The sequence below is a fragment of the Aspergillus sydowii genome (assembly GCF_001890705.1).
Source record: "Aspergillus sydowii CBS 593.65 unplaced genomic scaffold ASPSYscaffold_1, whole genome shotgun sequence".
NCBI lineage: Eukaryota > Fungi > Ascomycota > Eurotiomycetes > Eurotiales > Aspergillaceae > Aspergillus > Aspergillus sydowii.
This window is the reverse complement of record NW_024467859.1, coordinates 3028666-3056490: the sequence shown is the minus strand read 5'-3', so window position 1 is coordinate 3056490 and position 27825 is coordinate 3028666. Positions and strand designations below refer to the sequence as shown.

Sequence of the window (27825 nt, the reverse complement as noted above, 5' to 3'; positions counted from 1 at the left end):
TCATGATTGACATAGTTTTTTGGTCGGGCTGGGTCGTCAGTATTAACTAAGCTGGTAAGTTGATTACAGGATATCCTATGCGACCGCCTGCCGATATCGGTCTTCCATAGACGAAGCAAAGGGACCGCTTTGGATCCAGGTCAAAACAATCATAGAGGGTTAGTTATTAATGTTGACTTTAAGCAGAGATAAGTTTGGCATTTAATGACAAGCCTTATAAAAATCGAGTCCTTGAATGGTGGCATGCCCTGTGACAGGCCAGTTAGTTCTCGTAGTATACTTCTTGTGATGGTGTATCCATCTGTAACGATAGTACAGCAACTATACGGACGACTTTTGCCATCAAAGATTCGGTCAATCCAAGACGGGATAAGATGGGAGAAAGCCACTTGAATAATGGAATACTCCATCAGGCAGGAATCAACGTGACAACACACTTATTATTGGCTGTGTGATGACAATCTGGATGGACATATGAAAGAGACGAACCTTGAGGCGGGATCCCCACAGAGGAAAAATTCCAAGGGCGAAAGGAGTGCTCGGCGGGCGAAATTTTTCTTCGTTGCCGCTGGCGGAGGAGTCATCATCGCCTGTGCCTTCATTGGAGATCGCCCGCCCTCAACATCCCCACCCACTTTTCTTCCCTCCCAAGCCTATGACTCTTTTCGTGACTTCTCCCTCACTGCAGAGCATATAAACACCTGAATTTCCCCTTGACTCGAGTGTCAGTATTCTCTCCCAATTTCATCTCTCGCCCACCCTTCCACTCGAGCCTTCGAGCCTAACTACTCCACCCTATAGTTCAACTTCCTCCATACCTTGTCGCATTAGATCTGAAAACGGTACCCCCGCCATCACTCACACACAATGTGTCCCGGTGCAGACAACGAGCCTAATGGGCAAACAAATGGCACTAACGGTAAGTCAAACGTTATGGTTATGATTTAATAAATTGTATATAGAACCCTAGAGCTGACTTCTGGCAAGGTGACCACTCCGGCTTCACTGCCATTCAGACCCGCCAAAACCCTCACCCCTCCACCTCCCGCAACCCTTACGGTCACAACGTCGGCGTTACCGATTTCCTAAGCAATGTTTCCCGTTTCAAGATCATCGAGAGCACTCTACGTGAGGGTGAACAATTTGCCAATGCTTTCTTCGATACCCAGAAGAAGATTGAGATTGCCAAGGCCTTGGACGAGTTCGGCGTTGACTACGTGAGTCATTCTCGAGAATAGGTCGCTCAGCCGCAACACTATGTACTGACAATCAATTGTTGTAGATCGAACTTACTAGCCCCTGCGCTTCTGAGCAGTCAAGGCTTGACTGTGAGGCCATCTGCAAGCTTGGTCTGAAGTCCAAGGTATGTTCATATGTCCTGAGTAGATAGTCGACACATACGGTTTCTAATAAGTCAACTAGATTCTTACTCACATCCGATGCCACATGGATGACGCTAGGGTCGCTGTTGAGACTGGTGTCGACGGAGTGTAAGAAATTTTTGCATCTTCGTTTTGTTCCTCGGCTTGAATGCTAATCAATCGTACAGTGATGTTGTCATTGGAACTTCCTCATATCTCCGTGAGCACTCCCATGGCAAGGACATGACCTACATCAAGAACACCGCCATTGAAGTCATTGAATTCGTCAAGTCTAAGGGTATCGAAATTCGATTCTCCAGCGAGGACTCCTTCCGTTCCGACCTCGTTGATCTCCTCTCCATCTACTCCGCCGTCGACCAGGTTGGTGTGAACCGTGTTGGTATTGCCGACACCGTTGGCTGCGCTTCCCCTCGCCAAGTTTACGAACTTATCCGTGTGCTCCGAGGTGTTGTGAGCTGCGACATTGAAACTCACTTCCACAACGACACTGGCTGTGCCATTGCCAACGCGTACTGTGCTCTGGAGGCTGGTGCTACTCACATTGATACTTCCGTTCTTGGTATTGGTGAGCGCAACGGTATCACTCCTCTTGGTGGTCTCATGGCTCGCATGATGGTTGCCGACCCCCAGTACGTTAAGAGCAAGTACAAGCTCGAGAAGCTCAAGGACCTCGAGGATCTGGTTGCTGAGGCTGTTGAGGTCAACATCCCCTTCAACAACTACATCACCGGTTTCTGCGCCTTTACCCACAAGGCCGGTATCCACGCTAAGGCTATCTTGAACAACCCTAGCACCTACGAGATCATCAACCCTGCTGATTTCGGCATGTCAAGATACGTTCACTTTGCCTCTCGCTTGACTGGCTGGAACGCTATCAAGTCGCGTGCTCAACAGCTCAATGTCCACATGACTGATGACCAGTACAAGGAGTGCACAGCTAAGATCAAGGCCCTTGCTGACATCCGACCTATTGCTATTGATGATGCGGACAGCATCATCCGTGCCTATTACCGCAACCTCAGCTCCGGCGAAAACAAGCCCCTTATGGACCTGACCGCTGATGAGCATGCTCAATTCCTTGCCAAGGAGAAGGAGTTGGCTGCAAGTGGTGCTGCCCACTAAACAGGTGACTCGTTTACTATTGCCAAAACGAGCCTATGCATATTTTACTTTGCGTTGTGAACTCTTTCAATTGGAATAGAGTGACCATGTCATGTTTCTTTTTTTACTTTTTTCCCCCCTAGAGCTTTGATTGTATTCCCCCAGCGACTCCTTTACGAGTGAGACGTGGATTTTCCTTTTGTTCTGAGTCATGATTTGGTGTTATTTGTGTGGTCTGGGATGTTTCAGGTTATATTTAGGATTCTAAAAAGTGTTATTTGTCCCTGAGCCAAAAGCGAAGGGAAAGAGTGGTTGATGTTCTGCGAATGTTGGTTCTCAAGTGAACCCTGTATATAGCAGGCCTCGGTGTTGAAGTTCTGCATTTGAGAGAAAGGCACAGAGACAAATATAATCATCTCGGGACCTACGGCGCCGAAAAATGTTAGTAGTAGCAACTAGAGATGGTACTGAGTATAACCGTTATGCAATTCAGTGGACGTGTGTCCGAGCGCGACAGATGCATAATACGTCACGGACTTGCCTAATCCGACGAAGTGGCATGTGTAGGTAACCTACAGCCGAGGCAATCTCTGGCGTTTCCAGCGGGTTTTCTATTGATTGACATCTGGGGAGCTGCTCAGCACTACTGAGTCAAGCAGGGCGAGCGTTATTACCCTTACAGTCGTCATCCGGTGTCTTTTAGTTTTTCCCCGAATTGGCTCATCCAATTTCCTTGACATCCGATATCCGATCCTCTCCTCCGCTTCACCAATTCTCTGCCCTACATATCCTTTTCCTTTGAAGATCGCCCTTACCATTATTGAATATACTTTATATTTATTATCCGGAAACGAGAACTACCCGAGGAGGGAGAATGGCGACGTCTGTGCTGCCAGTTGCCTTGCAGAATAAGCTGCTTGGCTATGGCAAGGCTCCCAGCGCCCAGCTGGCTATCCTGAACCTGGACCTGTAAGTGCTCTTAAACTTTGAGTGTTGAAATGCTAACAACGCGATTACCTGCAACAGCATTCGAAATATCGTTTTCATCATATTTTTGTTTCGCTACGTTCGAAAGTCGTTTTATTCTCTACGAGGCTACGGCTTCGTCGGCAGCATCCGCAATGTCCTACTCGCGATCCGTTTATATTTCTACTCTATCTTTCTACGATTTCCTGGAGTTCGGGGACAAGTCGACAAACAGGTTTCAACTGCAATTGAAGGCCTAGAATCGAAGCTTGTACCGAATGGCCCCGGCGTTACACGATATCTCACCTTGCCGAAGGAAGGATGGACGTCTGAGCAGATTCGTGCCGAACTCGAAAAACTCGACAATATGGAGCATACCCGATGGGAAGATGGCCGTGTCAGTGGTGCTGTGTACCATGGTGGGAAAGACCTCATCAAAATCCAGGCCGAGGCTTTCGAGAAATTCGGTGTCACCAATCCAATCCATCCAGATGTTTTCCCAGGCGTTCGAAAGATGGAAGCTGAGGTTGTTGCAATGGTAAATCACTCTCACGATGAAGTTGAGGTATGTGTATGGTAGCTTACTGGGTTTGGCACAGGTTCTCGCGATGTTTAACGGCCCTTCCGATGGCGCTGGAGTAACGACTAGTGGTGGTACAGAATCAATTCTCATGGCTTGCTTGGGAGCACGTAACAAAGCGCGCGCTGAACGAGGCGTGACAGAGCCTGAAATGTGAGCTTGCGTCGACTCACTTGTTTTAATCATTACTAACCGATTTGAAGGATTATTCCCGACACTGCTCATGCTGCATTCATCAAGGCCTGCAACTACTTTGGCATGAAGCTGCACCGTGTTCCATGCCCCGCCCCAGAATTCAAGGTCGATGTCACTGCGGTGCGACGACTGATTAATTCTAACACTGTTCTGCTGGTTGGCTCTGCGCCGAACTTCCCCCATGGTATCGTTGACGATATTCCCGCATTATCTCGGCTTGCCACCCATTATAAGATTCCTCTCCACGTCGACTGCTGCCTAGGTTCATTCATCATTGCACATCTTAAGAAAGCTGGTTTCCCATCACCTTACGAAGAAGAGGGGGGGTTTGATTTCCGCCAACCAGGCGTTACTAGCATTAGTGTCGACACGCACAAGTACGGGTTCGCGCCGAAGGGTAACTCGGTGTTATTGTACCGGAGTAAGGCCTACCGCAGCCACCAATATTTTATCTATCCTGATTGGTCTGGTGGTGTTTATGCATCTCCCTCGGTTGCTGGGTCACGGCCAGGTGCGTTGATTGCAGGCTGCTGGGCTAGTCTCATGCACGTGGGCGAGTCTGGCTATATCAAAAGTTGTCTTGACATTGTCAATGCGGCTAAGAAGTTTGAATCAACCATCAAAGAGGATGCACGCCTCTCTAGCCATCTCCAGATTGTTGGCCAGCCCATGGTCAGCGTCATAGCATTTGAGAGCAAGAATGTTGCCATTGACATTTACGACATTGCTGATGACCTCTCCTCTAAGGGTTGGCACCTTAATGCCCTGCAATCCCCTCCCGCAATGCATGTTGCTTTCACAATTCCAACAGCTGCTGCTGTTGATACGCTCATTACAGACGTGATCGCAGTTGTCGAGAAACAACTGGAGAAGGCCGAAGAACGAAAACGGCAAGGCAAGTCATATGCTGTCAAACGCGGCGACACTGCTGCCCTTTATGGCGTGGCTGGGAGCATGCCCGACAAGAGCATCGTTAGCCGCCTTGCCGAAGGATTCCTTGACACCCTGTATAAAGCCTAGAAGCCCTTTTTTTGACGTTTGCTCAGACGTCTTCTGTTAATATGTATTCAAGAGTTGGAGTTGTCCGAGTATCAGCCTAGTTTGGCGTGGACAGTTCTGTTTGCTTTCCAACATGAGGGGATAAGGTGTTCTGGTGTTATTCCTTCGTATTGATATCCTATAGTCTCACTGGCTTTTCAATATTATTTTTACCGCTGTTGTTAGGAAAGACCAATATCAGTCTTTGAAAGTTCAAGATTCCCTAAATCTAGAACTGGAAGGTATAGATATATATAGTACAGTGACAAAAGTGACATCGCTCAATGCAATTGAAATAATCGGTATCATTGTCCTCTCAACAGGATTTCCCTAACAAGGAAATATCACTCAAAGTGACAATCTCTCAGCCCACCAATGCGGTCGGTTCTCAATCCCAACTCCAGATAAAGCCCAATTGGAAAGAAAAGATGAAAAGATTTATACACGCAAAGAAATAACAGAAATAGAGCGTCCATATGCATACAAAGAAAGATAGAAAGAGGAGGAGAAATATACCATTTCTCTACTCCCCCCTCTTCTCAGCCCATTCCATCGCCGACGTTCTCTCAACATAGTATCCGGGATCGGGCTTCCGCTCCAGATGCATCTCTTGTTTCGTCATTCGCTTTTCGACCTCCTCAACTTCAACGAGTTCCTTCACTTTCATGATCTGCCCAACTGTTGATTGGGAAACGGGGTGGAAAACGGTGGCCATGCGCTTCTTGAGTCCGAGAGCCTTAAGCACGTCTGTCGTTCGTCGGGGAAGACCGATTGCGGAGCGGAGGAGGGTGACGCGGAAGTAGCTCATGTTGGTATGTTCGTTATGACTTCTCGTGAAATTGACAAGGCGCGAAACTGAGGTACCTGAGTCGTCGCGAAGACTGCTCTATTGCGTGGTATTGGGGGTTGTTGGTAGCTCCGGTTAGGGTGTTCGTGCCGGTCGGGTCGCTAACGAGGGGGCTGTTAAGCTAAACACGGAAAGCAATTTGCGTATGCGCGATTGAATTGAAAGCTGAGCGCTTCTGAAATACTGATTCTTCGCCGCGAAACGATGTGAAATGAAGCTGGTCAACACTGGTGGCCCGGAAATTTTGACTTCCCCCATTTAGACAGGCCGGTGGGCGGAGAGTCACGTGGAGTGGGATTCTGCCGTGGTGCTTTCGACACGCAGTGCTACGACCTACCGAATTCAACGACGATTGCGTGAGGGGTTCCTCACGGGAATGACGAATTGATGCCCCTTTAACGCTGATGATATACAGTATTATTCTCCCGATTATCTGTCTCGATCAAAATGGCGCCAGTGGGTGACGCCGATAGGACGGTGGCCATGCCCCGTTTAGAGGACATCCTCCGACACCCCGAGGACCTCGACAAGATAAACGGATTGAAAGCCGAATATACACGAAAGAAAGCAGCGGTCGACGCACAGCTCCGCGAAGGTCTTCGGGACCAACTATCATCTGTTCAACGGAGCCTTGGCGCCCTCACAGAAGGTCAGCGTCAGGTATCAAAGACAAGAGATGAACTCCAGGGAATCGACCGGCTATGTGCAGAATCACAAAACAGTGTCGATGATTTCTCACGGATTGACCAACTTGCTAAGATCCAGCGCAACTTTGAAGCGACTCTAACTATGAAGAAGGGCTTGGAGAACTTTAGCGCGGATCTAGCGGAGATAGAGGAGCTTTTGCGGGAAGACGATGAGGAGCTTGAGGACCAGCCTAATCTCCTCCTGGCGCATATGCGAATTTCTCGTCTACGTGATTTCCGAGACGAGGCAATGGATCAGGTGCGCAGGGCCCAGGATCCAAGCAATGAGGCTACTTTGGAGGAGTACTTCCAGGGCTTGGATTCTGTGATTGACTGGTTTGACGACCACCTTGGGACGTTGTGTATGAACCTCATTCCTCTGGTGCAGAGTGATAACCCGGGAATGGTGGTTCGACTAGCAATCGTTGTGATGAACGAGGAGAAGAATGACGAGACCGTTAGAGCATTGCAAGAGGCGCAAAAGGACCACCAGGATCTAGCTGGCCGATTTAAATCGATGAACGTCGGCCCCAAGACCGTCAGAGGATATAAGGAGAAATTTATACAAGCGATCGAATTCTACGCGCAGAATCAGTTCGAGGAAACCAAGGAAGAATTCATTGGAGACCCTGAAGGTTTGGACAAGAGTTTCCGGTGGTTCTTTAACGACCTCTTTGTTGTACAGCAGGGCATGCAGTCTCTCATGCCGAAGAAGTGGAAGATCTTCAAGACCTATACTGATATTTACCACCGCATGATGCACGATTTCGTCATTGGACTGGTTGATGACCCTGAGCTGCCAGCCGACAATCTACTTGCCATTCTCCACTGGAGGGAAAAGTACTATAAGAAGATGAAGAAGCTTGGTTGGAAACCGTCTGATCTTGAGTCCGATATTCTGGATAACCGCGAGCCCGATCTTATCCGACGGTGGCAGAATGTTATCATCAACGCCGTTGAAGAATGGATGGATCGAATCATGGAGACGGATAGAAAAGCACTTACAGAGCGGATTCCCGACTCACTCGAAACAACCTCCGAGGGTTATTTCCGAACTCGTACACTCGCGGATATGTGGCGAATGCTTCATGAACAAATTACCGCGTCTAGTTCATCTTCTCGCCCCGACTTGCTGGAGGGCATCATGGATGCGATGTTCCGAGTCTTGAAGACTCGCCAAACAGCTTGGCAGGCCCTCATCGAGGAGGAATGTGCCAAATACAAGGCTCCTGGTGGCGATCAGCTTGAGGGACTACAGTTGTTGCAAGACTGGCTGGTAGCTGTCGCCAATGACCAGATCGCCTGCATCGACGATAATGAGGAAATTGGTCAATTTGGACATTTGACACGATTCCGGCGCGATATCGAGCAGTATGTCGACGCCAATTACATGGCCTCCCGGGCGGTTCCTGAACTGGATTCTCTTCGAGATGGCTACGTCGATCTAAGTACCTACTGCCTTTCCCAATTTGTGGATGTTATTTTCTCGGTCGACTTGCATGTTGCAATTAGTGAGCTTTTCACGCAAAAATGGTATGGAGATTTCGCCGTGAAACGGATCACATCTACATTCGATGATTATATGGCCGATTATTCCCCTGTGCTTCACCCGTCGCTCTCAGATATCCTTGTTGAAGAGCTCGCGGATGAACTCCTAGTCAGGTACCTCTCCTCCGTGCGCAACAGGGGCGTCAAATTCCGCCGACATTCCGACCCGTACACAGATAAATTCAAGGACGACGTCCTCACAGTCTTCGGTTTCTTCGAGAAATACCCAGACTCCTTTGCACCTATCAAGCAGAAATGGCGACTCGTCGACTGGCTGGTCCGACTTCTCGAGGCGGAGAAGGGTCCACCGGTAGTCACCATCTACGAAGACTTCAAAACCGAGTACTGGGATCTGCAGCTTTCGTGGGTTGAGACGGTTCTCAGGACGAGAGATGACTTTGAGCGGAGCATGGTCACTGCTGTCAAGGCCAAGGCTGCGGAGTTGTCCGTCGAACGAGGGATGGAAACTCTCATGAGTAGGATACGTTGATTTCGGCCTGCTTTGGTTGGTTGCGTCTTTAGCTTAGCGCGGCGTTTGGAGTTGTATAGTATGGCACTTGTGCAAGATCTGCGCAAGCATTGCAGGCCACTAGCAGTTTATATAGGAATTGCCAACTTATATGATATTATTTATGCTGATACCTTGACACCACCCTCCACAACACTCTCATCGTCACTCTCAGCCATTGAGTACCTTTCGGCTCTCTGTTCCATTGTCCAAGAACTTAAAGATCTTTCTGCAACAACTGTATACTGCTCTCCCAGCCTGGCATTCATCCCGCTGTCATCTGCATGCGGATCAAGCTTCTTCGCACCCATTTCACAAATACATACGGCCTCAATAGGGAAATTCCTTGCCCAGACAAAGGGGTAACCCGTTTCATCCACATCATTATTACTCGGCAACTGGGCTGATATCGTTTCTCCTTTTCCGCTCTGCGCATCTGCATTCTCCTTCGCAGCGGGGCTTTCCTGCGTATTAGGCCCGTCATTGCCATTGTTTGTGACCTCCGACTCACGGCAAGTGATAACTCCACCACTTGATCGCGGAATCGTCCTCTCGCTATCTAAGTAGAAATTCTTATAATGCGAGAGGATATCCCGCGCGTCAAAAGTATACCGATCATTGCGGGCTTTTTTCCCATGACCACCTGGCTTTCGTTTCCTTCCACGAATGTAAATCGTGTTGACAACTGTGGCGTGTAGCAAGAGTGGACGGGGCTTTGTTTTGCCCTTTCTCTCGCTTGTTGGTGGTTGTGATGGGGCTGTTGCTATAGGCGGATTTGACGGTTGTGCCGTTTCTTTGGCTAGTTCGGCGGGCATCCCCTCGAGGGTAGGCTCCTCTCCGGCTGGTTTATCGGTGGACATTGCCGTAGTAGAGTCCGGCTTACCCTGGGCTGATCCATCCTGCTGTGTGTTCTGGAGCTCACCTTCTTGGTTCCTCGGTGTCTGTCTCGGTTCGGTTTTATACTCCCCCTGTAAGAACCCAGCTTCTAGGAATTTGTCCCGCAAGGCCTCGCAGAACGGATAGAGACGAGATGTAGGATCAATAGGTGTAGCATGTAAGACCGTCGCAGTGCGCGCGCGGGGGAGAACATGTAGGGATTCTAAAGAGATAGTGAAGGGTCGAGGAGTAGCAGACTCGTCTTGGGAGGGTTCTTCTGTTGAGATAGTTGCGAGGGACTGGTCTGTCGATACAGTGGTCTGACTTGCTATTCTCCCTTGATCCCCGGAATCTTCCGTCAATTCAATAGGAGTGGCGACCCTCTTCGTTGATGCGCGCAGTCGTTTCTGCGCAGCGTTCGTCGCCGCCGTGCGCAATAAGGCAGCCAGATCCAACGAGTGGAAGAACCGGAGTGCCTCTTCGAGGCGCTCTGGAGTAGGAAGGCTCATTACCCCGAGCGTAAGGTGGAGGGTACCAACGGGACGAATGGCAGCATCTGGGATAAGTGCGCTTTGTTGTTGCTCGCGCTGGTCGGATTTTGAGGGGAAGACTGACGGGATTGAAGCTTTGAATGAAGCTAAAGATGATTCTAGTTGGGGTAGAGAAACGGGATTGACGAGTGGGAGGCAAAGGAAATGTGTTAGAGGTGGGTTCTTTGGTTTAGGCTTGTTTTGGCCCTCATGCTGCTTCTTGCTCGCAGACATGATTGATGTGGATTTGACGTTGTGGTACGCGCGGAAGAGGAGCGGCCTTGGAGGCAAGAGAATCCTCATTCTCATCTACCAAACCTCAACAAGCCATTGTAAAATGGCAAGAGATGGTGAGGATGCAGGAGCCGCAGATTTAGGAGATGGATGGAAGAGTTGCAATGGAGAAGTTGGTAGCAAGCTAGTATACAGATCGGACCGAGCTTGGCGTGATCGTCGGCGATGATTTAATGCTCTTTTTAGTGCGCTGTGATGCCGTCAGTCTCTCTTCTCCGCTTCTCCTCCCCAAGCTCTCCATTTACTTATTTCCAATACACGCGTTCCCAGACAACCCCCTGAATCGACCCGTCTCACCCAATTTTGACTCCCACCATGCTCGCCCGTCATACGTCTCGCGCGCTTCTCTCCTCGTCCATCGCCCCTCGCCTAGGCAGACTCGCAGGCCCCTCCGCATCCACCCGCTTCCCAAGCTTAAAGCCCAATGCTCAGCGCTCTTTTAACCGTCGAGCCTTCCATTCCACCCCTGCTATTTGCAAAGGCATCCAGCCCGACTCGTCCGACCCTAAGCCTCCGCACCCACAGTCGTCCAATCCCGGCGGAGCTCCCGCGCATGTCTCCGAACCTTCGCCTCTATCGAAGCAGCGCTACCATGAGTATGCCGAGCACTACTTGAACGTCGTGCTCACTGAGATTGAAGATCTCCCAGAGGATGGACCGGAGATGGAAGCTGAATACCACGTAAGTTCACTGTGATTCTTGTAGCTTCTTGCCTGCTTTTGCATTTCTCTTTACTCCGCCCGGCGTCGCATCGACGTTTAGTTTGGCTAGACCTCATTATGATTGGAAATAAAATAAAGACCAAATCGAGTACAGATATACTAATAGGTGTCTATGCGTATACAGGCCGGCATTCTCAACGTCTCCGTCGGCGGCGTCGGGACATATGTTCTCAACAAGCAGCCCGCTCTCCACCAGATCTGGCTTAGCTCCCCGATGTCAGGGCCAAGGCAATTCGACTGGGTTATGGAGGGGGACCAGATGCACGAAAAGCAGGACACGCGGCCGGTTAATGGGCAGTGGGTGTGCTTGAGGGATGACTCAAACCTGACGGACCTGTTGAATGGGGAGTTGGGTTTGAGCCTACCGAAGGATGTTTATAGTGAGGCTGATGAGTAGTGCTTGCTTTGATTACATATTGAGTTAGGTGTTGGCTTTTATTGGTTGTATTACTTGAAAGAGCTATATGCTGGTGTTGGTGTAGGATAAGTTAGGATAGAACGAGGAGCTAAACTTGAATTTTTCTCTTTGCTTAGTTTACGGCCCATCGCCATATCGATACATCTTCTTCATCGAATTGGAGAACCATGCGATCCAGTAGGTGACGATAGTAGACCCTGACTATATCCAACCGAGTTCCTCCCAGACCTGGTATAACGCCGATTTCTTTGACCATGAAAACCCTCACAATGGATTTTGAACCTCAGCGTCCATAATCATGTTTCACTGTTGGTTGCGATGACCTAGGCCACGCCCTGTCTCGATTCGATCCGAAAAGTTCGCGCAACGCTTCAATGGCGAGGTCATGGCGAGGTCATGGCGAGAGTGAGATAAGTCGATCTCCGTTTTATGTATGCAGCTATCGTATAGTGTTGTTGACACATGCTGCAATACATGTGTTGTCCGGAGCCATACGTTCGGTACTTGACTTTGAATTTGAGGTTCGGTCGCACCCTCCAAACGGACTGCCAGTAATTTCCCCAAGGTCTGTTCCATAATCATGGCCGAGTATCCTAAATAAACCACTTCGTATTTCCCCAGTCTCATGACTCCTTATGCTTTCACGGAAACGCCTGATGTTTGCTGCTTGTCTTCCTTGGGAAGATCGGACTACGAATGTTAGACTTGTTCGTGAGGAAATTCAGATACTAAACTAACCACATCAAAGATAACTTTAATCATCAGACTGCAGCTGGGGCAAACAGCTATTTCTTCGCCATCTCGGAGGTCGTCAATTGCGATCTCGAAGCGGTCGCCACATGGGCATGGATAGTGATAAATTTGGATGTTCGGGTCGAAGGTCATATCTTCAATCTCGATTTCATCATAGATAGAGAGAGCGTCGTCCGCCATTTCTGTTCGCGTTTGGATTCTGAAAACTCGTTTGTTCTGTGGCGTTGAACAGACTTGGGGATTCGGATTCCATCCGCATACTCTTCGCGGAAAACTTGTGGCGGGGTGGTCATGTGATTGGGCGAGTTGGGTGCCCTTTATTGGGGTCGGTGTAGATCCGAGATCTGATACTACCGAGTAAACATCGATGGATAATCACCTGCGTAGTCGTTGTATCTCCGATCGAACATCCTCTATCTCTCTGATCAAAGACCCATATCGCCGAGCAATTTCCGCAATAGTTCCAGATCTTGCGGGACCCCTAGTGGCATTCGAATCCACATTTTCGTATTCTTTCAGCTCTTCCAGAACAAGGTCCCTTCTCTCTTCCAGCGTTGTGCGTGTATCGCGGAGATGTTTATGGTAGCTTGAAAAAGCAGCATTGACTTCGGGCGTGTGGATAGTAGATAAAATACCCAATCTCATCACCCTTTTCAGTTAAGTTAGATCGCCCCCTTGCAGTTATGCTTCTGAGCTGCAAGCCATACCTCAATTTGCCCTCAACTCCATGCGCAACGGTATTAAGGTGCTCCGCCTTTGCCTTCGTCGCACGCGCCAGCGCGCCATGTTTCGTACGTTCCAGGAGAGTCACGGTTCGTTCTAGTATCATTGCCCGCATGGCGAGGACCTCAGCTGCGGTGGCGGCCATTTTCGTCCGAGCCGTTGCGAGCTCCGATAATTGGATATGGCGCAAAGTCTGTACACGTTCACTCAGCTGGGATGACAGAGGGATCTGTCGCGCAGCTTTTGCCCGGCTTCGAGCTTGAATCTGAGACCGAGAACTTTCTGCTGATGTATTCGATAGGGCGGCTTTATCGCCCGCATTGGCAAGGGATCGAAGGTCGTGCATAGCTGAGGAAAGGATCTGTGTCAGATATGGCACAATGATGGGTAGTTTCGAGTGAAATTGCTCGATATCCGGTGCCAGGAGAGTATCCACATCCGCTCCATCGCAAGAGTCGTGGGTTAGGTCGAGCTGGCCTGGAGACGACTCGAGGTAAAGGCTGACGATAGCCAGAGGTTCGCGGCACTAATTGGCAGCATGGGACTTCAATCAGCATATACTTATATGGGAGAATAAATCGAGGCAGACGCGCCTACATCATCTGGTAATTCGTTGTCGGGGTCAAGCGCCAGTTGCCGCAGTGTCTGCTTTTTGATCTGTTTCTTCGCGTTTCGCACATGGCAGTTCCTCAATTCCTATGGTTCACACGTCAAAACCAGGCCCTCAGTTGGCATTTTCAAGTACCGTGATTCATGGGGCAAGCATACGTTTAAAGTCCCTTTCCTTGCCGACTGTGCATCGATGGCGCGCGTTGAGCCATCTGGATTAAGCTGAGAGGTAGTTAGTTGTTGGTAAAGGCGCTTGAAATGCGGATTGTTTGTCAAAATATCAGGGTCGCATGGCGGTATCATTTCGGCGGCTGTTGTTGCTTATAGACAACCGTAGTGCGGACGCAATTGCTAGGTTGAGAGGTGTTATCTCAAATAGTGTTTGTTGACGGGAGTTGACCGCGGCGGTGAACCCGTGATTTGCTTTACACCCCGTAGTTATGCAGGCGACGATCTTTCAAGCCCGCTGGAGATAATGTATAGTATTGGCAGTTTTGCGCACTTGTAATCATACAACATAAACACAGTAAATGATCTATATAGCTTCATTCAATTCGTAGATCGTGGAGCATAATCGAACCCGGTCTTAGAAAGTACCTGACATTACGTACGCGTCCTTGCAGTTCAAATGTGTACTTCTACTCCAATAACGTCACCATAAAATTACAAGTTGTGTTTTGTTGCTTCCATTTCCGCATTCCTCTCGTGTAATCATACATAATCCTCAGGGCATTCAATAGATCACCAAACTGAGCCTAGGAGAGACCCCGCCTTGGCAAAGAGTTGCCCGCAGTTAAAACGGAAGCCCTTGCCCAACACCGTGCTGCATCGAAGTACCATAAAAACGAATCCCAGAAAACGAAAATAAGCCCGAGCAAACCCCTCGAACGCGCTGAAGATAGGAAACGCTTATGTACAAGAAATTTCAACGTCTGATATGAGAATCAGACCCAAGGTCGTATGAAGGGAGGACGGATGTAATAGGTTAGGGAGTCGGGAGGAACTGGTCGGCAAGATGCTCTTTTTTGGATCAAATCGATAATATCGAAAGACAAAGACGAGAGTCTCTGGAATGTGGAACGGCAAGAAATGCTGGGAACTCAATGAATATGAGCAAGGGCAGAGGAAGGGTAAGTCTGAGGCTGCAAAAATTCTTGTAACAACAATTGCTAAGCATCGAATCATTGAAAATTTACTCCTCCTCGCTTTCCTCGGAGTCGTCTTCGGAGTCGCCGCTGCTGTCATTGGCTTCAACTGAAAGGACTGGATCTGGAGAGCGGCCGCTACCTCCGCCCTGGAAACGCGAGAGGTTGCTTTCCAACATGTTAATCTGGGCTTCCTGCTCGTACTTGCTCATAGGCTTATTCTTCTTCGGTTTGGGGGGTGCGGCAGCGTTTGAGGCGACTGGAGAAGATGCGTCATCGTCGTCAACAACCTGAGGAGCATTCTTCTTCACGAATTTGAGCAGCATCCAAAGCACATCGTTGGGCAATTCATCAATGTCGAGCTCAATTTCAGTCTCTTGAGTACCCTGCATAACAATTAGTATCGTGAAGTACAATAGCCAAATAATAATCTAAGGAAATAGAAAGAAAGATAGAAAGAGTCGTACCTTAAGAGCCGGAACATTACTCTGAATGATCTTGAGTGCCTCTTGCATCTTCTTGTCGGGAAGACTACTGATTCCGTTGGAAATGATTTGCTTATCGTGGTACGAGACATATCGTGGCTTCTCGGATTTGGTTGGCTTGCTGCCACTTTTCTTGTCCTTTTTGCCAGCGCCTGTAACTCCACTCTTTTTGGTATCCGCCTTCTTCTTTGACTTAGTCTTCTTGGGCGGAGTTTTCTTCTTCTTCTGAGTCATGGCCTCAAGTTGTTGAGACATGTCTGCAATCTGCTTCTTGAGCCTGTTGATCGCCTCTTCTTCCTCATCATCACTCGCTTCTTCGTCCTCGTCACTCTCTTCCTCTGAAGACTCTGCGCTGTGTTGTTCAGGGTGGGGTTCGTGCGCAGCTAAATACCGTTCCTTTTGCGACCACTTAGTGTTGAAAACTTCTTCGAACTTTTCACCAGCCATGTACGTAGGATCGCCCTTAAGATTGAATTTGAAGCAGTTCTTGAGTATCTGGCGAATATCGGTTTCAAACTCCTTTGCATTTTCGTACTGGCCGGTTTGCAGTTTTGAGCTAATAGTGGAGAGGTCCATCGGCTTCTTGATGATGCTGTGGTATGTGGGAATATTCAAGGCGACGGGGTCAACAGGAAAGTAGAACGGCGCAGCATACAAATAATGCTTGGGTTTGTGTAATTCATCGAGAACTTCTTGGCAGAACCTGAGCTCCCACTGGAATTTCTTCTTCTTGGGCTTTGTCGAGTAAGGAAGATCTCTTTTAGGGGGGTGAATAGAGCGCTTCGGGCGACCATCTACGTTTGTAGAGTCTCGTCGAATAAGTGGCAATCCTTCTGGTCCTAGAGCAAAGGTTGTAGCTTGTGGTGAACCACCTGTTGGCCGCGCTGTGGTCTGTCCAATTGAGGTACGGGGTTCTCGGCGAGCCGCAGACGTTTTCGCGGTGAACTTCTTTGGCTTCTTTTCCTCGACTTCATCAGCTTTAGGCAGATTAACCATCTGCTTGTCGAATGTGGATTTGAGCTTTTGACCCTCGACGGAGACTATGTGGTCAGGGCCATTGAATGTTTGCGCGTTATTGATCATGAGATTGAAATCATCCACGACGTTTTGCGGTTCCTGATATGCATTGCTTTTCAACTTCTGTTCGATTGTGCCAAGGTCCATAGGTTTCTGGATAACTTGGAAATAAGTCGGGATATTCAATTTGACGGGGTCGACGGGCTCTTTGTAAAACCGGGCATCGTGCCCCCGCTTCAAGCTTTGGATCGCTTTGACGAGAAACCTATGCTGTACTTTAGTAATAGTGGTGTCGCCATTAATTCCTGTATGTGCCTGTCCTTCCGTAGCTGGAGTTGGTAGTTCTGGCACCTTGAAATCGTTCAAACCCTCAGTGTCGATCTTCGTGCGCTTTGCAGAAGGCTCATCGTCGGGCTCTGCATCGCGCTCTCTCGAAAGCTTAGTGGGTGAAGTAGGGGCGTCTCGCATCTCCTGGTCGATAGCAGAGGAAGTTTGTGTGTCGAGGGAAGGTGCAGGGACGTTCGTAGTGGAATCCTGGTTGGGCTGCGCGCCGGCGTGGGGGTGATGTGGAAGCTCGGTTTTTACGGGATCCACGTTTTGCGGCGATCGCGCGCCAGCTGGGGTAACAGATGACTCCTGCAGTATACCCTGCGATGGAGTATCCTTAGGGTTGCCGCTCTCTGCATCAGTACCGTTGGTCGGCTGATGAGGTGTATTGCCAATGGATTCTGGTTTATCCACTGCGCGGTTTGCATCGGCGGATTTATCTCGGGGATTGTTGACTTCAGTGGCTGGAGGCGCGGGAGACTTGGGGGGGGAAGCGGTAGTGGTGACACCATTCTGTTGGCCGGACGAGTGACCGTTTACACCGGCATCTTTATTGAGGTTCTTTTCGGCTGTCTCAGCTCCGTTAATCGATGCGACCGGGTTGGAATCAGCTACCAAAGACTGCGCACTATATATACTATGTTAACACAAGCAAGTCCGAGAGGAGGGCGGGAACACCTACCCTGCGCGATCAGTTTCAATCGAAGAGTCTCCATTTGGCGACGGCGGCAATTGAGGCTTTTCCTCTTTTAGGACAGAGGGTGCCTCAGGAGGCGGCGTCGCCATTGGGTTGTAAGTAAGAGTTTCAGGCCCTCCTGTCGAAAGGAAGAGGGCACAATACGAGAATCTAGCGGTGGCGATGCGTGTAGCAGAAGCCGGTCCCACCTATCGGGGATGGATTAAAAACGATAGCAACAGATATCAACTGGATAGGTAAAGTGCGCTACCAGACTAACTGTATCGATTCGAAGCAGTGGCGAAAACACAACACCGGATAAGATGACAGAACACGCTAGAAGAATCGCTGGCCTAGACGTAGCAGAGGCAGCGACGCGGCGGAGTTGTGGGAGAAGATACAAGACAGAATGGATGAAGAGAGGAGGAAATGATCGCAAGTCGAGAGTGGAGAATGCGACAGGGAAGGAGGAATTTATCTTGCCAAGCGGCGTAGGCCCGCGGTCACGTGGACGATAGGGTGTGACTCAGGACCAAAGGGGAAGAAGGCGCGAGTGAGGTCACGATAACAGATGGATGGAAGGAAGAACCGGCAAATTCACAACAGCCAAGAGGCGATAGGGTTGAATGATGTTTAGTCACAAAGAAAATCAAGGTGAAGCATCCAAATTTCTTTATTTCTCCTTCCAAAAGAAAAAAAGAAAATGAGGGGATGTTATTTGCTTCTGTGGCTGATGAATCTCGGAACGCGAAATAGGACGCGCTAGTTCAAGAGAGCTTCAGAAGGGAAGATCCAGAAGGCGGTGCGGCAAATCCCTGGAAGAGGCAGGGTGAAAAAAGGGCGGTCAGGGGGAAAAAGACGGGTAAAAAGGAATTCCGCAGTCAGCTCCAGAAACAGAGACTGAGAAAATCAGCCTGGGTGGGAGAATCCTTAAGTACGACCGGCGCGTCGCGCCGTCCAAAATCCCCATTCGAGCCACTAGTCCCAATTATTCTAGCCCAGGCCATTCAACGGCTCGTGATTGGCTCCAGGATGACGCGTTCTCGGGGGTCTCTGTTTGCTATTGGCTACGGCTGACCTTACCTATGGATCCTTCGTACCAGATTCCCCTTTGTCGGGAAAGCATGAAAAACACGCTGAAAAAAAAAAAAAAAAAGGGACAGTCATCTCCAACACAATCTAATATCATAACATCATCATCATCATCACTCAAAACTTCACTATCCGGTGAGCAGAAATGTCGAATCACATTGCATGCCCACCGACGTGCCCGATCAAGTGCATTCGTTGTAATACTGATGATGAGTGAGACAGAAACGACATACCCAAAAATATGTTAGGCAGTCATGGTGGGATGGCAAGGTTAACGATCTTGCGTTTGCTGAAGCATGAGTGCTGAGGGGCGGTATGCATGTGTTCCGCTGATTCCGTAAACCCCAGGGTTCAGCCCTGAACCCTCCCTTGCCTTGGATATGGACTAGCGTAATTGGTCCGCCGGCATCAAGGGCGGGCAGGAAGGAGTAGTCACCACTCACCAGACTCACCAGTGTGATAATTGATCACTACATAAGTTCAATCATCATCAAACTGGACTAGGAATGCTAGCGTTATCAGAGCCATCATATGTCTGATTCATCATCCAGCTCGCAAAAGGAGTTTCGCCGTATCAAGACCAAATAGACACCCCCGGACAGCATCAATAGCAAGTCATATCATCTGAACTCCGCGTGGCAGTTTCTTGAAGGCTAAAGTTACGCCTGCACTGTCGTCGTGATTTCCCGCGAGTTAGATGGACTGATGAGCTTATGAATCGCAGTCAACAAAGCGTCAGTAAAGTAGTATTCAGTAAGCATTCAGCGGGCGAAGGATGTTATCGTGAGCATTGACTTGCGGAGATGGCCGACACTGTGAGTCAAAATCCTGGGAGTATATCGTAGGACAGTTCAGTAAACTCCAGCACCGTGACAAAGTCCAGAAATCGTCAAAAAGCAATGGCGACAGTCTCGGTGATTTGCAAAGTGACCGATGGACGGATGGATCTCATTCTTGGGGGATGGAGAACTAAGATTGCAGACATGATTAGATAAGACAGCTCCGGCATTTCCAGCTAGACCGTAACAGGCAAAGCGGCCATGGCTCTACAGAACTTTTTTTCTTTCCTCGCTGCAAGAGTGAAGGCCGACTGCCAGCACTTAACATCCGGGCGTTGCTCCTAGTCGAAGTCGGCTAGATCTGCTTTGCCTCATCTGGCGTTCTCCGCCGTGTCCATTTATTTTGCATTCTCTCGTTTTCTGCCGATAAGTCCGATTGAAAATGGGCAAGAAATCATCCCAGAAGCCGGCCTCGAAGACGTCCTCCGCGGCAGCATTCGCAGTCGCCGACGCCACGAACACAGGGAACAAGTCCTCGATGCTGAAAGCCTCGTTCGCTCCGTCTGATTATCAATTGGCCTTGTTCGCGTCTGTAATCCATGGTCTTGAGGGCCAGAATCTTCGTATTCACGATACAAATACCGGCCGGTTGCAGTGCGAGCATGTCTTGGGCCCGAAGGAGCTTGTCACGTCCTTGGACTGGGGACATTATGCCGGTCGCCGGGATCAATCAAAGAAGAAGAGGAAGCGCCCTTCCGACGTCAATGGTACGGCTGATGGACATGATCAGAGCGATGTCGTAGTCGCTTTTGGTACCAACACTTCCGACATCCGCATGTACTCCCCTGCAGAAGACAAGATTGTCGGGACTCTTGCGGGTGCACATACCGGTGGCATAAGGGACTTCAAATTTACTGCAGATCGACCTCAAGAAGGCTGGAGTATTGGCGGAGACAACAAACTGGTCCAGTGGGACCTCGTTACTGGACAAACGACAAGGTAAACTCCTTCTCGGTCTAGTTTAAATTCACTGTTTTTCTAACTGATATTTCAGGGTGATCAATCTCTCTACCACGTCAACGTTCACTACACTATCCCGCCCAGTCTCCTCTAACCCGCCCGTTATTTGCGCGTCCCAGTCGCCCTCGATTATTAACCTTGAGGATGAATCGCCAGTGACATTTCCCGCGATGCGAAACTCAATACAGACCATTCTCACATCCTCGACAAGTTCTGTTTCCGATGGCTTTTTCCTAGCTTCGGATAATGATCGATACATTAACGTCTTTGACCCTACAAATGGGCAGCTCGTGTTGAACCTTGTGGCGGAAAGGGAGGTGTCTTCGCTCTCGCTGTATTCAAAGCAGGACGCGAACGGCAACTTGGCACTAGAGAAGCAAGTTCTTGCGGCTGTTACTCAGGATGGTACAGTTGAACTCTTTGCGCGACCATTTGTCCGGCCCGAGGGTTCCAAGGGTAACAGTCTGAAGGCAAGGTCCATGCAAATGACCAGACGAGCAGAAACCTCTATCAAGATAACAAAGTCCACTACCTCAGACGATCTCGTTCCCGTGGTTTCAGTATCGTTCCAAGGGCCTGAACTAGTTATTGCATGGGCGCATGGAGGTATAGTGCCGCTTTTCGAGCGTGTTAGGTGCCTTAACGAGGAAACTGATGAATTGGCCTTCACTGGGGTGAAAAACATTGCGAAAACCAAGTCTAGCTCCATCCTTCAAACCGTGACGACAAATGGCGCGAAAAATGCAAACGAGAGCCACGTCAACGAAAACAGGGTAGTGGTTGAGCAAGGTAATCTGGCAGATGATGATATCGACATGGAAGATTCCAAGAATGATGCGGTTTCTGAGGACGACAGTGATGTGGATTCTGATGACGATGACGAACCAAAGCAACAGAAGCCCAAGGCAGCGCAGGATAACGAAGAAGCAGAGAGTGATGTGGAAATGCAGAATGCTGCAGGGCCAGATGTGGAGGACGAAGACGAAGATGATGAGGAAACGGGCGAACCCACGTTCGGAGAACTCATGAGGGCTCACGCCGCGGAAGATATCGATGTCGAAGCCGAGTTAGAAGATGATGTCCACACCCGTTCGCTTATCCCTGGGAAGCCTATCACAACGGTCCAACAAATCCCCTCTGGCGTCTCCCTAGCAACAGTTCTCTCACAGTCCCTCAAGACAAATGACAACGATATGCTGGAAGCATGCTTTCACACAGGTGATGCTGGCACAATCCGAACAACCATCCAACGTTTAGATTCTCCTCTTGCTGCGACTCTGCTACAGAGACTTGCAGAGCGCCTCTCTTCTCGTCCAGGTCGGTACGGTCACTTGCTTGTTTGGGTTCAGTGGACATGTATTGCCCACGGTGGAGCGCTAGCGGGAAACAAGGAACTCCTCAAGCAGATGTCCACTCTCTTCAAGGTGATGGATCAGCGCTCTTCCACTCTCTCTTCCCTTTTATTGCTCAAGGGCAAGTTGGATATGTTAGATGCCCAACTCGGCTTAAGGCAATCACTCCGCGAAAACGCAGACCATGTGGACAGCGAAGACGAGGAGAATGTCATCTACGTCGAAGGCTATGACGACGAGGAGGATGAAGATAGCGACGCAGAGGCTACCAAGAACATCGACACCCCACGCACTAAAGCCATCCGCGACCAAACTGATATTTCAATGATTGATGAAGATGAGGAGGAAAGCGAAGACGATGATGAGGAAGACGAAGAAGTGGACGAAGAAGGCCCCAGCAACATTCTTGATGTGGAGGCGGAGGAATCCGCCGGATCATCAGATGCCGAGGAATCCCTTGACGAGGACGAAGATGAGGATGAGGACAGCGACGCCGACAGTGCGGCATCCATGGCTGATTTCATTGCGGACACAGAGGACGACGACTCAGGCGCCGAGGCACTTTCGCGGCCGCCACCATCCAAGAAAGCCAGATTAAGTCAGGGAGGGAAAGGGAAGAACAAGGCCGGATTAGGAAGGAAATAGACCAACTAACCTAGATTTATACCCTGTTCTTTTCTTGCACACAGCACATTGGGCTCGTTGGTTTTCTTCAGCATCTCTGTTTTACTCTTTTTTTTCCTCGGATGTGCACACAAAAAGTATAGGGAAAACGCATTTCTGTTTTGTTTCCCTCTGATCCAGTCTGGTTGTCTTATTATTTGGTATCCTATATCTAGGACGGGTGGAAGAGGTCCTGATTAAATGGCTAGTCTGTGCTCTTGTGCCTAGCCTACATTCTTGCATCTACTTGAGCCGGTCGCGTACCTGTACACCATGAATGAACACCTGTTTCTTTTTGAAGAGAGGGCTTTCCACCACTATTTAAGATTGTTTGGTCCTTAAATATTAAGTTGACGATGTCCGGGTAGAATCAGTTTTCAATCGCAAACGATAGACGTGAGTCTTTAGGAATAGCTTGGCCAATTGATATACACCTTTGAGGATGAATTGCATAAGAATACTCCGAGTAGGAACTAGCTCCCAAATACCCCGAGAATCGCCTAACGAATAATTTCGCGCCCCGGGTTCTCCAGTCCTTCAAGTCCTTCGAGTATTTCACTGCCCCCGTAGGGACCAAAGGCCGCAGATTTATGTTTCGATGATCCGCTCCATACTTCGTGAAATTTGACGCTCTGGTCACTAGATGCTACGATAATACATCCTTCTTCCACAGTACGTGAGCACCAGAGACCCCCTTCTTTGGCTCTCGGACGCACAACCACACGCCCCATCAGGCGCCGGGAAATCCCAGTTTGGACACTGCTCGCTAAACTATCATGAATCTGGGGTCGTGGAATGGAGGACTCCTCTGGAATATCCAATCCCTCGTAGAGGTACGAGGGTGCTCTCCCAGGGTAACTAACAGCACACAGAGCGCGTCCACAGTCAACGACGGTGTCGTTGACGGGCCTGTCCCAACTCGTGCCATGAGGACCCCAAGGAATTGCGGCAATCTGTTCGCAGCTTGGCCACGCAAAGATAGCAATTCGATATGGATGTTCCGGTTGTGCAAACCCGAACGTAGCAACTAACTCTCGTTTTGTCTTGCTCCAGATCAGACTAGTAACCTGAGCGAACACATTAATGGTCGCCAGGCACGCGCCAGAAGGTGTGTGAAAGAAGTGAATGGCCCGGTCGTTGGATCCTCCTCCGGTTGCTAGGAGTGAGGGCTGCCAAGGGGAAAACGCAATGGCCTTAACAGCTGCAGCATGAACCAATTTGTGCTTCTGGCGGTTTGACGGGACAAAGACAGTTCGATCACCACCCGCAACCACCGATCCGGTATGGGTCAGGACTGAAGGAAGAGAGGAAGACAGGGATCTAGTTCGTGAAGTTGTCCACGTTGGAAGTAGATTGGTCAACAAATTACGATGGTTGAAGAGCCGTCGGCTGGCGTTTGCTGCAAAGCAAGAGAAAGAATTGGAGCAACTCATGCCCTCAAGGTGACAGTTTTGATGCGGCAAGCATGTTCTGGATGAAACACCAAGCTCTCGCGTAGGGATAATGTCGGATAGCTCGAACAGTAAACAGGCGTTGTCGTTACCGCCAGTTGCTAGATAGGTCCCGTCTGGCGACCAAGCAATGCCGCATATTTGTTGCGTATGAGCTGATATTTTGGCTAGCAAAGTGACTCTACCATGCCAGCCAAATCGATCTCTTTCTTCCCCATTCGACCATTCTACTGAATAATACCAGATATTCCCAAGATCGTCACCCACCGCAAGGTCTTCGGTATCCACTTCAATGTCATCAAACCTCTCTGAGTGTCTCTTTGATTTCGATTGTTTGAATGCGACACAAGTAATAGTGCTCGAATGGCTTATCTCGAAGCGCACATCGGAGTCAAATGTGCTCCATAGGCTCAACATGCCCGACTTCCTACCCACAGCTAAGATGCTTCTACCGCCATTATCGGAAGAGAATGATAGAGAGGTCACATAGTTCGAGGAATCGTGTTCTCCAAGAGGAGGGTGTTGCACGCCGAAAGCTTCAGACCATAGATAAACGCGGTGACCAAGACCGACAGCAAGGGTCCCAGCGATGGTGGAATATGCTAGGGTTGAGCAATAGAAGTCATCACGCAGTAGAGGGGCATCTAGCGTTCGGAACGGGAGACTTGGAACTATGGTATCCTTATCCTTTCTCGAATTTGCTGCTTCCCCTATGTTTTGGTTTTCAAGTTAGTTTCACACCCATGTTTTCCGTAAGAAATAGACAGCCTGGCCAATGTTTCAATCTCACTACCAGTGATCTCGGTAGTACAGTATGGAGGTATCCTCACTTTTATGGATAAACGTATATGAGACGGAACGGAACGCTGCTATCAAGGACATTGTAGGGTTTTGGTACGGATGAGGGTTCCCAGAAATAAACAATCGGGACTTACATTGACCACGCTCAACCCTCCTCCAGGCGTTATCTTTCCAAACCAAGGGTGAAAGTTGTTCATATTCTGGAGAAGAAGGGCTCGGGAGCGGGTCAATTACGGATAAGAGGTTGGAGTTGTTGAGAACTCTGGCCGCAGGGTCAATGTCCAACGCAAGAGCAATCCTGGATTCATATGTTACACGATCCTCTGCTGAAGTGCGAGTTTGCGGTAGAAACTTGGCGGCATACATCGGAGCTGTAGTTCCACTTGCAAGTAGACCCCTCGGGCCATCCAGTGCCACTCTTGACCGTCGACCTAGTGCAGCTGAAGTGCCACCAACAGCCCATATTGCCCCATTGCTCACGCGCCTGGTTGTATCTCTTGCCCCAGTCGAAGCTGACCTTCCGGGTACTGTCGAGTCATTTACAAGATGAGGCCCGAAACGCGGACTGAAAACACGGCCAGCTTTCGTGGCACTCTTTGATTGTCGGCTCTTCTTAGGGGTGAAGGGGTCCTCCCCAGGTGAACGGCGGCGGAAAAGCCTCTCTTCGGGTGACAGCTCTTGTGGGTCCTTTCCAACTCTGTATGGCGTAGACGGGTTGCCAATCGAGTTCCGTAGCGGGATGAATCTATCCGGTGAAGCTGGGCTCTTGGAATCTAGCCGTACACCTGCAGTTCGTTTTCCACCCCTCACCTTTCCACGGCCACGATCTGGCGAGCTTTTCAATTCCAAGAAGTTCGGATTCAGAGTAGATGGGCCAATTAAATAATCACAGTCTTTGAGTCTTCCCGTCACCGACGTGATATCTGAGCCCACCGAGGTTGTCGATTCCTGCTCTGTAGAACTGGACATGGAGGCTACAAATAATCGGTTGCGCGAAACGCTCGATCATTTATCACTATACTGCGGCCGGTCAGTGCCTCACCGATGCAGCCGTGTCATAGATTTAAGCCCCAGAGACAGGAATTGATGGAGCCGAATGAAATAATAGGTGTTAAGTAAAGTGACGACAGCTGTTATCAGCAATATATCCAAGTGAACGGACCGGGCTGATGGGTGGTAAAACGACTTCGACCAGGAAACATCAAACTATCAGCCCACCGAAACGACCTGCAACACCCAATCTGCTAGAAAATGCAATGATTAAAGAGAGGTTGAGTTTAGAAGTCTAAGTTGAGTGGCAGCTGCTTGTATGGTCCAGAGATGGCACGTGACCTGCTTGATCGGGAAGCTGCCTGGCTGCGCTTTTGAGCTTCTTCTTGACATCCTTCTTGAAACCCAACGTCATCTCACAGCTTTTAGATCAAGAATCAGCCTGTGAGACGAGGAAAGAACGAACTTCCCGTACTGGTAAAAAAGGAAACAGTGTTCTATATGGCTAGTGTATTGGCCCCTCCTGAAGTGGATATACTGGCCATTGTTAACGGTGGTTTGGCAGCATGGAATCCCCCGCCATAGCTCACTCGAAGCGACCGGTGAAGCTCGCCAACAAGAGCTCCGCAAAATTGAGCAATATCGTGAACTAGAACATGTTGTTCGAAAGGAGGTAGATTGAAAATCATTCAGAGCCCGTGCGTGAGGCGCAAACCGCTAATCAAGCGGAGTAGATAACCGCTTGCCAATATACGCCCGAGACTTTACAGAGGCTATCCGAATTGTTGAAAAAGAATCCCGAATATTACACCATGTGGAATTATCGGCGCCGAGTGCTTCAGCATGAATTTTCCCAAGCAGTCCCTGAGGGTTCAACAGAAGCCGACACGGACCGAATCAAGACTCTAATCCAAACAGACCTGCAATTTCTGATCCCACTTTTGCGTAGCTTTCCCAAATGCTACTGGATCTGGAACTATCGTCTGTGGCTTCTGGATGAAGCCAAGCGCCTTCTTCCCAGAACGATTGCTCGTAAAGTATGGCAGGAAGAGTTTGCCTTGGTGGGCAAGATGCTTAGCCTGGACAGCCGCAACTTTCATGGTTGGGGTTACCGACGCTTTGTGGTAGAGACTTTGGAGACTCTTTCTGCGCAAGAAGACAACGAGAAGAGTATGACCGAGGCGGAATTTGAATATGCAAAGAAGATGATCGGCACCAACCTCTCTAACTTTTCTGCCTGGCATTATCGAACTAAACTGATCCCGCGGTTACTTAGCGAGAAATCAGCGAGTGACGAAGAGCGAAAGCAGATTCTCGGTGATGGTACGTAATGCCCCTCAATGCAGGTCTGGAAAAGAAAAGAAACGAGAGAAGAAAATAAACCAAGAAAAAATTCCGAGCGCTGTTGACGAACATTGTTTTTGACAGAGTTGGAACTTATCCATCGTGCCTTGTGTGATCCATATGACCAGTCACTATGGTTCTACCACCAGAACCTGATGTGTACCTTTGACCCCACGAAGGCAATCCAGACAATGGCACCAAATCTGACGAAAGTAGAACGGCTAGAATACATTCACCGGGAGATTGCGGAAATCCAGGAAATGCTGGATGGGGCGGAGGATTGCAAATACCTGTACCAAGCGCTTATAGACTGCACCCTGTTGGCTGCGAGGGTGGAAGGGACACTACCAGATGGAGCTCAAAAGGCGCAAGTTTTAGAGTGGTTGTCTGAGCTGAAGAAGCTGGATCCTCTAAGATCGGGAAGGTGGCGAGAGTTGGAACAGGCGCTGTGCAGTTAAGAGTCCATCCCTTGCCTCGAGTTAGTGGAACTTGTGTATAGGTAAATCGAGGAATCGGGACACAGAGAAATGGCGATCCTTGTCCATGATAAGAGAATATCTCGTTTGTCTGTTCCAGTGAGGGATTTGGAGGGAAAGGCTAGAAAGCAGCATGCCTAGACGGAGAATAGGGATGTATAAACATTGGAGGCGGCGTGTTGTTCCTGGCCAGTTCACCGCTGGGGCCGTGGAGTATGTGCCGTTATGCGTTAGCTCCCCATCCTCGACCAGGGATGCCGTAATGCAGTGAGGTACCACGCAGGGCACCTCCTACTATAAGACCAGCCTGTGAATTGAGGCTAGCAGTAAATTTGGTTATAGGTATGTGTGTATCAGAGTCAATAATGCGAAAAGAAGCACAGGAGGGCATGGGGATAGACGTGGTGCCAAGCTTTCCCCAGGCACTGCTA

The 27825-nt window shown here is 49.4% G+C and overlaps 11 protein-coding genes across 11 annotated transcripts; 6 read left to right on the top strand and 5 right to left on the bottom strand.

Moving 5' to 3' along the window:
* Positions 1–832: 832 nt before the first annotated feature.
* On the top strand, positions 833–2997 carry hcsA (homocitrate synthase). Its single transcript, XM_040845836.1, has 5 exons — positions 833–919; positions 988–1217; positions 1283–1363; positions 1423–1490; positions 1550–2997. The coding sequence occupies exons 1-5, from the start codon at positions 868–870 to the stop codon at positions 2502–2504; spliced, it is 1386 nt and encodes a 461-aa protein (XP_040708227.1). The 5' UTR covers positions 833–867; the 3' UTR covers positions 2505–2997.
* A 360-nt stretch (positions 2998–3357) lies between these two features.
* On the top strand, positions 3358–5244 carry ASPSYDRAFT_53926 (sphinganine-1-phosphate aldolase DPL1; the record flags this gene model as incomplete). The annotated part of the gene is made up of 4 exons (XM_040848765.1): positions 3358–3452; positions 3510–3987; positions 4049–4182; positions 4233–5244. The coding sequence occupies 4 exons, from the start codon at positions 3358–3360 to the stop codon at positions 5242–5244; spliced, it is 1719 nt and encodes a 572-aa protein (XP_040708226.1).
* Positions 5245–5514: 270 nt separating this feature from the next.
* ASPSYDRAFT_316645 (mitochondrial 54S ribosomal protein uL30m) lies at positions 5515–6398 on the bottom strand. The gene has a single exon (XM_040844893.1). The coding sequence runs from the start codon at positions 6068–6070 to the stop codon at positions 5786–5788; it is 285 nt and encodes a 94-aa protein (XP_040708225.1). The 5' UTR covers positions 6071–6398; the 3' UTR covers positions 5515–5785.
* Positions 6399–6556: 158 nt separating this feature from the next.
* Positions 6557–8833, top strand: ASPSYDRAFT_26423 (SNARE-binding exocyst subunit SEC6; the record flags this gene model as incomplete). Its single annotated transcript, XM_040844278.1, has 1 exon — positions 6557–8833. One exon carries the CDS (start codon positions 6557–6559, stop codon positions 8831–8833), a length of 2277 nt encoding a protein of 758 aa, XP_040708224.1.
* Positions 8834–8903: 70 nt separating this feature from the next.
* ASPSYDRAFT_316623 (uncharacterized protein) lies at positions 8904–10685 on the bottom strand. The gene has a single exon (XM_040844891.1). It carries the CDS (start codon positions 10564–10566, stop codon positions 8974–8976), a length of 1593 nt encoding a protein of 530 aa, XP_040708223.1. The 5' UTR covers positions 10567–10685; the 3' UTR covers positions 8904–8973.
* Positions 10686–10866: 181 nt separating this feature from the next.
* On the top strand, positions 10867–11670 carry ASPSYDRAFT_84428 (frataxin family protein; the record flags this gene model as incomplete). The annotated part of the gene is made up of 2 exons (XM_040851346.1): positions 10867–11232; positions 11398–11670. 2 exons carry the CDS (start codon positions 10867–10869, stop codon positions 11668–11670), a joined length of 639 nt encoding a protein of 212 aa, XP_040708222.1.
* Positions 11671–12324: 654 nt separating this feature from the next.
* On the bottom strand, positions 12325–14079 carry ASPSYDRAFT_53923 (uncharacterized protein; the record flags this gene model as incomplete). Its single annotated transcript, XM_040848764.1, has 6 exons — positions 12325–12381; positions 12430–12643; positions 12824–13093; positions 13152–13693; positions 13765–13863; positions 13936–14079. 6 exons carry the CDS (start codon positions 14077–14079, stop codon positions 12325–12327), a joined length of 1326 nt encoding a protein of 441 aa, XP_040708221.1.
* Positions 14080–14968: 889 nt separating this feature from the next.
* Positions 14969–17536, bottom strand: ASPSYDRAFT_139096 (putative transcription regulator BDF1; the record flags this gene model as incomplete). The annotated part of the gene is made up of 5 exons (XM_040840912.1): positions 14969–15307; positions 15389–16236; positions 16279–16297; positions 16376–17378; positions 17433–17536. The coding sequence occupies 5 exons, from the start codon at positions 17534–17536 to the stop codon at positions 14969–14971; spliced, it is 2313 nt and encodes a 770-aa protein (XP_040708220.1).
* Positions 17537–19739: 2203 nt separating this feature from the next.
* Positions 19740–22314, top strand: ASPSYDRAFT_138957 (uncharacterized protein; the record flags this gene model as incomplete). The annotated part of the gene is made up of 2 exons (XM_040840893.1): positions 19740–20296; positions 20352–22314. 2 exons carry the CDS (start codon positions 19740–19742, stop codon positions 22312–22314), a joined length of 2520 nt encoding a protein of 839 aa, XP_040708219.1.
* Positions 22315–22354: 40 nt separating this feature from the next.
* Positions 22355–25553, bottom strand: ASPSYDRAFT_1155851 (WD40 repeat domain-containing protein; the record flags this gene model as incomplete). The annotated part of the gene is made up of 2 exons (XM_040840021.1): positions 22355–24474; positions 24706–25553. 2 exons carry the CDS (start codon positions 25551–25553, stop codon positions 22833–22835), a joined length of 2490 nt encoding a protein of 829 aa, XP_040708218.1. The 3' UTR covers positions 22355–22832.
* A 522-nt stretch (positions 25554–26075) lies between these two features.
* Positions 26076–27376, top strand: ASPSYDRAFT_53919 (Rab geranylgeranyltransferase BET4; the record flags this gene model as incomplete). Its single annotated transcript, XM_040848763.1, is given in 4 exon segments — positions 26076–26120; positions 26140–26247; positions 26309–26897; positions 27003–27376. The coding sequence occupies 4 exon segments, from the start codon at positions 26076–26078 to the stop codon at positions 27374–27376; spliced, it is 1116 nt and encodes a 371-aa protein (XP_040708217.1).
* Positions 27377–27825: the final 449 nt, after the last annotated feature.

Coding starts and splice junctions, on each gene's coding strand:
- hcsA (XM_040845836.1), top strand. CDS start 868: ATGTGTCCCGGTGCAGACAACGAGCCTAATGGGCAAACAAATGGCACT. Junction 1,218..1,282: donor ACGAGTTCGGCGTTGACTAC/GTGAGTCATTCT, acceptor CAATTGTTGTAG/ATCGAACTTACTAGCCCCTG. Junction 1,491..1,549: donor GAGACTGGTGTCGACGGAGT/GTAAGAAATTTT, acceptor TCAATCGTACAG/TGATGTTGTCATTGGAACTT.
- ASPSYDRAFT_316645 (XM_040844893.1), bottom strand. CDS start 6,070: ATGAGCTACTTCCGCGTCACCCTCCTCCGCTCCGCAATCGGTCTTCCC.
- ASPSYDRAFT_316623 (XM_040844891.1), bottom strand. CDS start 10,566: ATGAGAATGAGGATTCTCTTGCCTCCAAGGCCGCTCCTCTTCCGCGCG.